Source organism: Schistocerca nitens, chromosome 6 (genome assembly GCF_023898315.1).
Source record: "Schistocerca nitens isolate TAMUIC-IGC-003100 chromosome 6, iqSchNite1.1, whole genome shotgun sequence".
NCBI lineage: Eukaryota > Metazoa > Arthropoda > Insecta > Orthoptera > Acrididae > Schistocerca > Schistocerca nitens.
The window spans coordinates 689,191,190-689,204,204 of NC_064619.1; the positions used below are offsets into that span (position 1 = coordinate 689,191,190).

Sequence of the window (13,015 nt, forward strand, 5' to 3'; positions counted from 1 at the left end):
TTACGATCTGTCTGCGCAAATGTCTGCACACATCACATCTGCGCAGACAGATCGTTGCGTGTGGACAGAAGATTTGCACCAACTTGAGGTGTGTGCAAACCTGGAAGTTGGAGTTGGAGGTTTGAGCGAAACCTCTCAAATCTGTGGGTTCAAACCACATCTGCGCAGACAAGTTGGAGCGTGTGGACAGGAGATCGCCGCAAATCTGGCGCGAAACAGCTGTTTGCTCAGTCTAGTGTTTGTATTTGTGCGCACAGAGCATTAAATTGGCTGATACTCGTCAGTGTTCTCGAGAGTTTGTAAGTGAATTCATTGAATTTGTAGAAACCACCCATGTTTGTGGAAGATTAAAAGTAAAGAATATAGTGACCGAGACAAAAAGATTGCAGCATACAATGCTCTAATTGAGTTATCCAAAGTTCAGAAATCTAGAACTGGTGTAGGAGTAGATCAAGTATACCAGCCAACGTTATGGTATTTTGATCTGCTTGGCTTTCTTAGTGATCAAGAAACACCAAGACCAAGCAGGAGTACAATTGAAGATGAAATTGGAGTGTCAATGTTACCGCCAGCCGTTCATGAGGAGAAATTGCCCTTCTCATACAAGTATTTTTCCTCATAATATGAAGGGTTACAAGCTTTAAGAGATAATTATAAGTTTCGACATCCATCCGCAAATAATTTCGCCAGTCGTTAGGTTCGTCCTGCAACTCTCTCAGTAAATTTACGTGAGAAAACTGCTTTCGCTTTAGCAGCCACTGTCTACACCATTTTCCCCGCTTTCTCTGTTTGCTGCGGTTGGTCGGAATGTTTTTTGCAACACAAGTTGCGAACACAGACCACAACAGAACTTCCTCCATTTCTATATTTCAAAATAACTGAATTAAATGTTTGACGTTTACGGGGAGCGTAGTCGCTTGCCACTGATATTTCTTTTCTACACCGACAGATGGCGAGCGAGTAGTAGATTAGGGTTTGTGTCGTGTGAACACACCACATTTGCAGCGATCTTTCGCATGTACAGACATCTGCACCGATGTCTGCGCAGACAGATCGTTGCGTGTGGACCGGGCTTTACAGATAGGTTTCGCCAGATTGGCGGGTATTTTCAGTCCAGTCGCTACGATCTGATTTACAACTATAGATTTGAGCAGTTTTGTTCTAAACTTCAGTTCCTGTTTCCACGATTGCGCAAATCTCAAATATTGTGCATTCCGATCGACATGCTATTATTTCTTTGCGCAGATGTGATGTGCACAGAGTGTTCGAGTACTGGCGCCAATACCTGAACAACAATTTTTCGCACGAAATTTATCCACACAGTGTATCGTCTGCTGGTTTGATGGTGTTTTGATAATGTTACTTTTGCTGTACGCTGCATAGGATTTAAGCCTTGCTAGTTGCCGTGTATAGTCCCTAATTCGACCCTTTTTGACTACCTGTTAACAGAAAGTAATTCGTTATTCCGTCTGAGCGCATTTCAAAGCAGCCGACTTTCTCAGATTTCCAGTCTCAGCCCGTTGGCAGTTCATTTCTATTAATCAATTGTTGGATAGCGGTACGTTGATATTTGTGACTGGATGCCAATTGTATCGCGTTACGAAAGAGTTGGTAGTGTAGGGTATCAGTATGCAAATACTTTTTAGTAACGGTTATGATAGAAGAGGCAGCTGAGTCACGTATAACAGTTCTGCAGTCGTAGATAGGAGACTCGTTTTTCTATGTAGAACTGTATTATTCACTGAAAGGAACACTTCAACAAAACCAGGAGAGCTTTTACGTTTTCGAGTAACTTGCTCACTATACAGAAATCATGCTGTGGCGGCTGGGGATAGGTACATTCTGTTATTACAGGTAAGACATACCGGTAGCAGGCATGATAAAAATACTAGCAAGCTTAATAAGAAACATTTGCCTTCGTTTGCGCCAAAACGCGCTAAATAATTGTTACATTAAGTAAGTCTTTTGTATATTGGATTTTTTGCGCATCTGTAGTTCCACAGTACTGTTACCATGTGCGATTACCTGTTGCTTCCTTCCAAACTGTAGGCTTATCATCAAGAAATTCAGTTAACTGTAACACATCATCAGTACTCAAATTTTGACGCAATTAATTAATTTATTGAGGCTGTCATTTATTTATTTATTTATTTATTTATTTGATTAGCCATCCGTAGACATTTTGCAATGTATGGATGTTGTCAGTTTGGATACAGTGATTTTTGCAGATACATTGACACTTTTATATGCATTTAGAGAGTATACGAATACAATGACATTTATCACTTAAATTACATTCAAACAATTAAATATTCACTTATTGTTTAGAAACAGTGTTCCTGAAAATATAGTTTAAGGGTTTTCTGTAACAGTACATGTTGTTAATTTCTTTGATGTCCTGTGCAGCTTGTTATACATTTACAGAATATACAATACAATGTCATTATGTCACTTAAATTACATTCAAACATTTAGATATTCACTTACTGTGTAGAAACAGTGTTCCTGAAAATACAGTTTAAGAGTTTTTCTGAAACAGTACATGCTGTTAATTTCTTTGATTTCCTGTGGCAGCTTGTTATACAATTTTACACCCTGATACAAGAAACTTTTTTGGGTCTTATGCTTGTTTCTCCTATCTAGATGAAGGCAGTGGCTTGTTCTTGTGCTATAGCTGTGTAAAATGCTGTTTGTACTATAATTCACTATATTTTTCTTTATATATACTATAGTGTGGAACATAAATAAACAGGGAACAGTTAGAATACCAAGTATTTTGAATAGTTCTCTGCAGTGAGCCCACTTACTGCTTTTAGTTATAATTCTCACTGCTCTCTTCTGCACTTTAAAAACTGTTTGTAAGTTGAGTACATTATTTCCCCAGAAAATTATCCCATAGCTTATGACTGAATGTACATAGCTAAAATATACAGTTCTTAGACATTCATCGCTGCATACTGAGGAGAGAACTCTAAGTGCGTAACATGTTGTAGATATCTTTTTTGTGAGTTTTTTGACATGTTCACTCCACCTAAGCTGGCTGTCAATATGCAACCCTAGGAATTTTGTGGTGGGCACTTCGTCTACAGAGGTGTTATGTAGCTTTAACTTTAGGGGACTGTTTTTTCTGTTTATTCTAAAGCGTATGCTATTTGTTTTCTTAATATTTAAGGTCACTTTATTCTCTGTAGACCATTTGTAGACATCTTTCAGTGATTCATTACAATTTTCCAACATTTGTGCTGATGTCTCACTGGTGATTATAATATTGCTGTCATCGGCAAACAATATCTTCTCTCCATGTCGGATATATTGTGGAAAGTCATTTATATAAATCAAGAACAACACCGGACCCAGCACACTTCCCTGAGGGACCCCAATATTAATATGTTGTGGATCTGACAGGTGTTTTTCTATGAACTTTGATCTACTGGAGACATGCGAGATCTCTACCCACTGTACTCTATTTTTTAGGTATGAATGGAACCATTTGTTGATTACCCCTCTTACTCCTAGTGCTTCTAACTTAAGTAATAGATTCTGGTGGTCAACTGTATCAAAGGCCTTTGACAGGTCAAGGAATATGCCAGATACATAGTTGCCTTCATCCAGTGCTTCTAGAACCACTTTAGTGAAATGTGCTATTGCCATTTCTGTATCTCTGCCTGGTCTGAAACCAAATTGGTCATTTGAAAGAAGGTTGTATTTGTTTAGATAGCTCATAAGTCTGTTCTTCATTATGGACTCTATTATTTTGGAAAATGATGACAGTAGGGCAATTGGCCTGTAGTTCTCAATGTTTTCTACATCATCTTTTTTGTGTAAAGGTAATTGCGATTGCGATTTGTGTTGTAGGTAGCCCCCTCCTCTATTTTCCAGTTTCGTTTGTTTAGTGAAATGTTTGTTTGTTTATTTATGCGTTGATCCAAAAACTTTCCAGGTTGTGGGATACAGTACTGCACAAATATTTTGTGTGTGTGTGTGTGTGTGTGTGTGTGTGTGTGTGTGTGTGTGTGTGTTTCAGCAAATATTTATTTTTTCTCTGTGAAAGGGCTTTCATTATTTACACTACCATTACAGAGCTTGCACTGTCTTCTTTCAAGTGTCTTGTATTTCACATGTTCTAAAAACTGTGCTGAAGAATAGAGGCGGTGATATAATAAGGATACCCTTAGGGTTTAGAAAGCTGAGACTGATGAGATATTGTTTACCTCATGCAGAAGACTGTTGTAAATTTGTATCAAACTATCTGTAGCCGAAGTTTTAAAAGCTGATGTTGTTAGTGAGTGAGTGAACATGAAAGTAGTTTTTTGGCCTTTCATCATGCTCACAGATATTAAGTTTTTTCTTTATATATTATAATTTCTTTCTAATGTACTGACAAAATTTTAGCGTATACATACAGGGGAACGGGAGGATTGGTGGTTTTTGAATGCCAGGTTTGCGAGAGTTTTTGTCGAACATCTTGGTTTGCCTCTGCATCTCTTTCCTCATCTGAGAAAATGACTGATCTAGGTGGCGTATTATCCCAGAGGAGTAACAGAAACATCAGATTCCACCCGTCAGTTTTGACCCTTGATGTCATCAATATGGCAGAAACGGCTACTTCCAATGTGTACAAAATGACCATGACATCGCTACACACACACACACACACACACACACACACACACACACACACACACACACACCAACAAACGTGAATAAAAGTAAAAATGACACAATAACATTTCACTCCAAAAATAAAATGAAACTAACAGGACAACTGTCAAAAATTGGGCGTTTAGGGTGGGGGCAAGCTAAATATACAATAATAAAGAAACACTTCACCATCCCAAGGCAAATAATATCCAAAAATATGTAAATTACAGCATTCCACTACACCACCAAAAAAAAGACAAGAATCGGTAATTTCCCTTGACCTGTACAGTTCAGTCATAGCTACAGATACCAAAAACCAAACACCTACATCAAAAAGTGGAATTGGACATTTCCCTTGACCTATATAGTTCAGCTGCAACTATCAGTACCAAAAGACCAACACCTACAACTCCAAAAAGTGGAACCAAAACCCCCCACAACTCAAACACAAATACCCCATATTCACTACATCAATTAAAACACAATCAACCTACCATAAATATACAACACACAAAGCATCATAATTACTATACAATAAAACCAAAGAAAAAAATTACTTACTAACAAAAGTCAGCACAACCAGTAATTAAAAAAGTTAGTTTTTTCTGCACAATAAACACCAAACTAATCAGACCTAACAAAAATGCTAAACATGTAAACAAAAAAGCACCTTAATCACTCGCTGAAAACAGTTCCGCAACCCACATTACCACACCAACTACCTAAAATCAAAACCACGTTAGCACAGTGACAACCAAAACTCAATGAACCCAGTACCACAAGTTAAACTCAGCACGTCCACATCCACCACCAGAGGTCACCATCAAATACAACACAACATCTACAAACACAATCAAGTCGAAAACTGCTCGCCGATGTCACACACCACACTACTACGTCATGGGTCAAAGGACACAGGTGGAATAGGACGCTTCCATTGACCCGTCCCAGAATATAATTCAATACAGTAAGATGCTGTGAAACTAGGCAATTCAGACAGTGTTAAAACTTGTTTTATCAGAAAGTAAGTGTAGTATACCATATTTTATTTACACCAATAATGGAAACTTGTGGATGGAACATTATATAAAATAAGGAAAAGGCAACAACTCACCTGTAGTGGACTTGTGTGGAGAATACCGTAGGAACACACAACTGAAAACAGTATTGACACTCTTTTGAGCTCGTGTGCTCTTTCTAATAAAAGTACACACAGGCACTCAAATACACACTCCCATGGCTATGGGGAGACTCACCATAGGCAATGGAGTGTATGCGATTGGATATCGGTGTGGTCATGTGTTTGAATATGTGTACTTTTATTAGAAAAACTATTGTGAATACTGTTTCATCCCGACTGCAGTCTCAGGCAACTGAAACCACACTGTTATATCAGACTGCAGAGAGAGAGAGAGAGAGAGAGAGAGAGAGAGAGTGTGTGTGTGTGTGTGTGTGTGTGTGTGTGTGTGTGTGTGTGTGTGTGTGTGTGTACTCAGCACCTCCACTATATGGTGAGAAGCAACTTTCCTTTTCATAACATTGTTACATTCCATCCTGGATTTTCCATTATTTGTGAGTGTATGCCATTTGAAGTCAATGTGAAGCCAAATGTCTAAAAACTTTGTAGCCAAGGAATTTTGTTGGAGTTTGTTGCACTGATGTTGCATGCTTTACCTATTGAACAGAAATTTAGAAACATTGTTTTGTTGTGTGACTGTTTGCTTGGGCTGTAGTTTTATTTACAGCTGCTTATAGTTAACTTGAGTTGTGTAATAAAGATCCCCTAATGCTTTTAGTTATTTTAAAAATGGTTTCATGTAACTTGTGGAGTGACTTCATAAAGTAACTGTAGCCATTTCCATACTCATTCTTTGGCTTTAATGAAAAAATGACTGTATACTCACAACCATCAAAGTACTTCCTCTTAAAGCTGAACCAGTGAGAACAAAAAAGTAAAAGTAACATCCTCTAAAAACTTTGGCACCTCCAATAATCTGTTACATGTTTGGTGCACCAGCAACGTCAGTAAGGTTTTGTACACAGCAATATAATGCCAATTAAGTGCATTATGTCTCCTTGCTATTGAGGAGGCCTGTAAATTTACGAAAAGTACATAAATAAAAATATATTATCACCATTAATCTTCTTTTTAACTCCTTGTGAGGATAGTTAGTGGCTTGTACGCTGATACTGTTTCATATGAATTCTTCTGAGAGAATTATGTTTTCCCCTGATATTCCAATTGTCTTCCTCTTTTTAACAATTATAAAATATAAACCCTTCAAACCCTTCAAACAAAAGACTGTGCCCAGTATTTGATAGGAACACAGTTGACATCTATCTGCAAGAAGGTTAGCAAAATTGATCTGCAAAATTGCAACCCAATATCTTTGGCATCCATTGGTTGTGGAATTATGTAACATATTAGCAGTTCAAACGTAATGAGATATCTTGAACAGAATGACTACGTCCATGCCAGCCAGTGTGGATTCTAAAAACAGCCCAACCCAACTGAAAATTTTCTCAGGTGACATCCTGAAAGTCACTGGTCAAGGCAGACAGGTAGATCTGATATTTCTTGATGTCAACAGATGTATTTGGTGATGTGGCCATTGTTCCACAACTCAATTTTGTAAAAACATATCGTAAACTGTTCTGCCTCTTTTTATCCTCACCCACAACTGTTTAATTACTAAGCAACAATATATAGACAGATTAACACAACCTATCGTTAATGTTTACTGCACCTTAACTGCTAAAAACCAGTCGATTGTGCTTCGAACAGAAGTTCTCCCACACTTTAGCTACTGCACTCTGTACATTGAGTAGCAAAATCTACTATCTTCCTGACACTGTGGTAGGAACTGGAACTGTCATAAGAATATATTCAAAAGGAATCCAACACCTGTCTGCCAAATATGGCCAATGAAATGATCTTGCTGGTGCCATGAAGTTCACAAATACATCACCTTCTGCTTCACAGCACTCTGCAACACATCCTAAGTACCATTTGTCATTATAAACAGCAATAACATAGCAACCTGGTTGTATGTTGCTTCTTTTGCTTCTGAATCCTGAGTCAGACACACTGTGAAGACACATGTTGTGCATGAACCTATAGTTATAACCGGACAGTCTGCTCATCTGCACATTGTCAGAGTCTGTTGGAGAGAAGTGATGATGGCTCCTAATGGCTGCAACAGTTTGAATGTGTTCTTGTCTGCTTTTTAGCAACTCTTCGACTCATTTCACCTCATCTTTGGAAACTTAGAATGATTGTTTGCCAGAGATATTTTTCTGTACCCAGGTAAATAATTGAAGAGGTGTTAGAATGTGACCTTCTGTAGGGTGCTGCAGACTAGCTCGTGATGCCATGCGCTTAATGGCAGCACCAATACCATCACATACATTTTTACCATGACTTGTTGCGAAAACATTCCATTCTGCGTGAATCTGAAAATCATGGTAATGCATGCATAAATTTTTGAGATAGTTTTTGTACTGACTAGCTGCCCCACCACTGAAGTATTTCGCAAAATGTATGTGAGGCAGCTTGTTTTTCACATATGTCATGACAGTGCAAATGTGGGCATGAACTGCAATGGCATCATGCATTAAACAGTCACTAAAAATGCACAGGTTCATGACAGATACATCACCTGATTCACCTCTATAGTAAATCACAAATGGCTGGAGAGTTGCTTGACTGTTGTCCCAATGATATCCTTGGATGGCATCTTGAACTATAAATGCATACTGCGCGAACAGTCCACGGGTATACTGCCGGTTCATAGTGTTCAACAGGCACAATATTTCGGCGATCTGACATGTTGCGATCGTCAGGTGCGCTAATGAACTGAGCTCCTGAGGGTGGGCAGCAGATTTAAATCCCCTCCCCCCGTGGGCTGCTCTCTTTGCCGTTCGCGCCCTCCCTCAGGAGCTCAGTTCGTCAGCGCACCTGACGACGGCGACATGTTTGATCGCCGAAATATTGTGTCCATTGTACACTATGAACCGGCAGTATACCCATGGACTGTTCGAGCAACAAATACGCCGGGAGAAACTGAAGAATCATATAAAAGCATAATTTTCAGAAAACTCTAGTATTACTATAATTTCATCTTGTTTCAAGTTATCCTTACAAAACTGGAGATAAGCCGAGTGTGCTGTTACTGTGAAGCTGTGTGTGGTCAGTTTGTCCGTTTTTTTGTCAACACATTTCAACAAAATCTTCCACTGTACTTTACTTTGTTTCAAGACTTGTGTGATCCATGTGTGTCCATTGTTTATAAGAAACAAGTTCGTCATCCATAAGGAGTTCACCATGCAGTTTATTATTTATGTGTTCTGTAAGATTTGCCTTACCAGGACACTTTTCACACATGTGTGTCATGCACTGGTAGGAACTGACGTCACACTCTAGCAGCTTTTTCATTGCACCTTTGTAATCCAGACCAGAATCCTTTATAGCAGCAGCAAACATCAGCTTAGCATTTTGATGGGTCTCACATACACAAACATTGTGTGTGCCCCTTGCACTTACAGGCACAACACAATTTGGCCGAAGATTGAAAAAAGATGATAAACCTACTTTGGTATTGGGATACTTTTCCTTGAATTCTGCATATAGTTCTGATACGTTGCATAGCAACAGTATTTTGCATCTGTACACGTACATTTCCCATTTTCACCGTTACATAGTCTTTTTTTTTCCAGTCATTATTCGGCTGTAGTCACTATTTTCATAAAACTCAGACACTAGCACCTTTATTTCTGAACTCAATTGCTTACCCTGAGCCTGCTGAAGTTGTGGAAGCACTCCTTTGGTTGCTTTTATTTTCCTAGCTTGCTTTACCATAAATGTAGAAACATTGAATTCCTTTGCAGTGTAGTCAATAGACCAGCTGGAAGGTGCAAGGGTAAGAATAGCTGCTTTTTTTCTGGCGTGTGGATATGGCACATTTTTCTTTCAAACCATGCACAATTTTGTCCAAATCAGGGCATTTATGGCATGATTTCTGTTCCTTTGGAGCAGACAGCTCTTCTTCTTCCAGCATAAATGTGTCACCTATTTTGTGTTTTAATTCCATTTGAGCTTCTTGTAGTTTGCTGCTACCATAGCTGGGCATGTCTCTTTTCCCAACTTTGTGTGTCTTCATGGGAGACAAACCAAGAGCAGTCACTGAAGTATTTAATTGCTCATCCGCTGTGGTTGTAGGTGGCTGATACACTTCGTCACTGTCATGTAAATTATCAGAATATTCTTCATTTTCTAGCTGTGTAACACACCTGGAACATAACTTGGTCCTGATTTCATGTTAAGTCCCATGCACTGATTCACTTTCAATACTGATTTTATATCAATTTCTCTGAGGCTACACTTCACTGTCTTCTTATGAATCTGAAATGGATCAGAACAACTTCTTTGTAGAAAAGAATACTTATCCAGAAACACTTTCATATGATGATAACAAATACTAAAGTTTCCTGGAACTGTACTTCTTGTGCCCACAGTGTGTGTCCCGGATCTCCATAGCAACAAATCTTGGTCCGATTCATCCAGATTATACAGTACAAAGCGACTGCCACATTTTGTTCCATATGTTGTTTTATGACATTCAGATGCTTGTGCTCTACCAATACTGCAACTTGTTTGAACAAAAACACCACTAGTACACTCATCTGTCTCCATACTGACTTTCCACAACAGTACTGACCAGTCTGAACTATAATCTTAAAAACATGAGTAACCTGTAATAGTTGCTTGTTTCCTTTGTTGTTCCTGCCTAACAATGACTCATTCTGTCCCTGAAAACTACCATTGTTTAACTTTCTGTTGCCTAATGCTTCCAAACAATTGCTGCAGCTTTATCTGAAACAAGCTGTCTGCGTCATCGCTATTACTTGCTAAATCGTGTTAAAAGAAACGTAACCAAATACATCTGTCAACTTTTATTGTACACAAATGCCTTGCAATAACAAGTTGAAATTTTGCCACATATTATATTGTGGTCTACTTATGCGGTGCTTGAAATTTGGATTGGATATCATTTGTCCCTTTTGTGCTACCACACTTCGAAAATCCACGTTTTACAGGTGATTTTTCAAATTTTTGTATTTTCGTGTGCATGTAACTCTGTGTGACTGATATGGGCAAGATGAGTTCTGTGTGTGTTTAGGCCACATTAAGCTTATCGCAAAAAAAAAAAAAAAATTTATACCCTTTTTGAGTGAATTATATTTGGCATAGAGGACACTTACAATATGTACCTTCTAACGTATTAATTTTTTTTAAATCACATTTTGTAATTTTTTATTTTCCCTCAGAAATATGTTGTTGGTGTTTTGATTCATAGAGTGTGTTCTCTAAATGGATGTTACTGGGTTGTAAAAATTTCACTGGACTGTGCGGAATAGTTTCAAAGTTATTAAAACCTGAAGTTGGGTCTGAAGATAGATTGTCAGATGCGGGTTGCAATTTCCAGGTTACGCCACCTTCTTTCACAAGCCATAATTCTGGAACTAATTGGCAGGGGAACTTAAAATTTTGTACATGAGTGTTCCACGCTTGGTAGGAAATTTCAGGCAAATCTGAGACTATCAGCTGAAACATTTTCTCAAATAGGCTGAACTGACATGGAATGACCCAATAGCAACATCAGATCTTTTGCAGGTGAATAGGTTACCTACAATGAAGTATTGTTTGAAAAAAGCTGCGTAAATATTCAGTCAGATCTTGATAATATTTGAGAATGGTGCAGTGTTGATCAGCTTACAGTATCAGTCTGAAAAGTATTTGACTCAATATCATATCTACACTTATTAACGAAAATACAATCGTGTGGAGTGTGAAGTGAAATTTGTAGCTGGACTGAGGAGTTTTTGGATGGAGAGTCATTGACAGACATAAGTGTAACTTGAGGTATGCACTAGATAACTGTTCTACACGTACATTCACATTTACGAGGCGTGTTTTTTAAGTAAGTACCATTTTGAAATTAAAAAAAAAAGACGTGCTAAGATATCTCAATAATTTTATTTTTACATGAAAGCATGTACCTTAATCTACTTTTCTACATAATTTCCGTCAGTATTGAGGCACTTGTCACAACATTGTACCAGTTTTTGAATACCCTCCTCATAGAAGTCTGCCGCCTGACTTGTTAACCACTGCTTCACCACTGTTTTGACTTCATCATCATCTTGAAGACGCTGACCACCCAGGTGTTTCTTCAAGTGCAGGAACAGATGGTAGTCACTGGGCACAAGATCGGGGCTGTACGGAGGATGCTCTAGAGTTTCCCATCGAAAAGATGTGATGAGATCTTTGGTATGATTCGCCACATGTGGACGGTCATTGTCTTGCAGCAAAACGATGCCCTTGTTCAACTTCCATGGACTGTTGCTTTGATTCTAGTGTGACGTAGGCCACCCATGTTTCATCGCCCGTAACAATTTGGCTTAAGAAATCATCACCGTTGTTGTGGTACCGCTCAAGGAAAGTCAGTGCACTGTCTAAACATTTGGTTTTGTGCACATCCGTCAACATTTTTGATACCCAACGTGCGCACAATTTTCGGTTATTCAAGTGCTCGGTCACAGTGCCATACAAAACACTACGAGAAACATTAGGAAAGTCATCTCACAAGGAGGAAATCGTAAAGCATCCATTTTTCTCTCAACTTATTGTCCACTTCCTGCACCAAACTTTCATTAACGACCGAAGGATGCCCACTGTGTTGTTCATCATGCACATTTGTGTGGCCATCTTTAAATGCTCTCGCCTACTTTCTTACCATTCCATCATTCATAATGTTTTCTCCGTAAACTGCACAGATCTCACGATGAATATCGATCGCTTTTAGGCCTTTGGCATTAAGAAATCTTATAACAGCCCGTACTTCACAGTCGGTGGGACTCATGATTATCGGAGACATCTTAAACACTCAGTACACAACATAAACACGAAGAATCAGACTGTAATGGCGTCAGTGCGTAGATTAAGGTACAGGCTTTCATGTAAAAATAAAATTATTGAGATATCTTAGCACATCTTTTTTTAATTTCAAAACGTTACTTACTTAAAAAACACATCTTGTACATAGATTCTCCGCAAGGCACTGTACGGTGCATGGCGGAGGGTACCCTGTACCACTACTAATAATTTCATTTTCTGTCCCACTTACAAATAGAGTGAGGGAAAGTGCCTTCATATGAGCACTAATGTCTTGTAGCCTATCTTATCTTTGTGGTCCTTATGTGCAGTAGATGTTGGTGGCAGTAGATGTTGGTGGCAGTAGAATCATTTGGCATTGAGCTACAGATGCCGATTCCATAAACTTTCTCAATAGTTTTTCTCGAAAAGAATGTCATC

The 13,015-nt window shown here is 38.6% G+C and overlaps 1 protein-coding gene across 1 annotated transcript in view; it reads left to right on the plus strand.

Annotated features, from left to right (window-relative positions):
- The first annotated feature begins 1,187 nt into the window (after positions 1-1,187).
- LOC126262950 (mitochondrial potassium channel ATP-binding subunit-like) overlaps positions 1,188-13,015 on the plus strand; it is a 119,842-nt gene continuing 108,014 nt past the window's right edge. Inside the window, exon 1 of the mRNA XM_049959891.1 lies at positions 1,188-1,854. Within this exon, the coding sequence (XP_049815848.1) occupies positions 1,814-1,854 (41 nt within the window). The 5' untranslated portion in view covers positions 1,188-1,813. The remainder of the gene's footprint in view (positions 1,855-13,015) is intronic.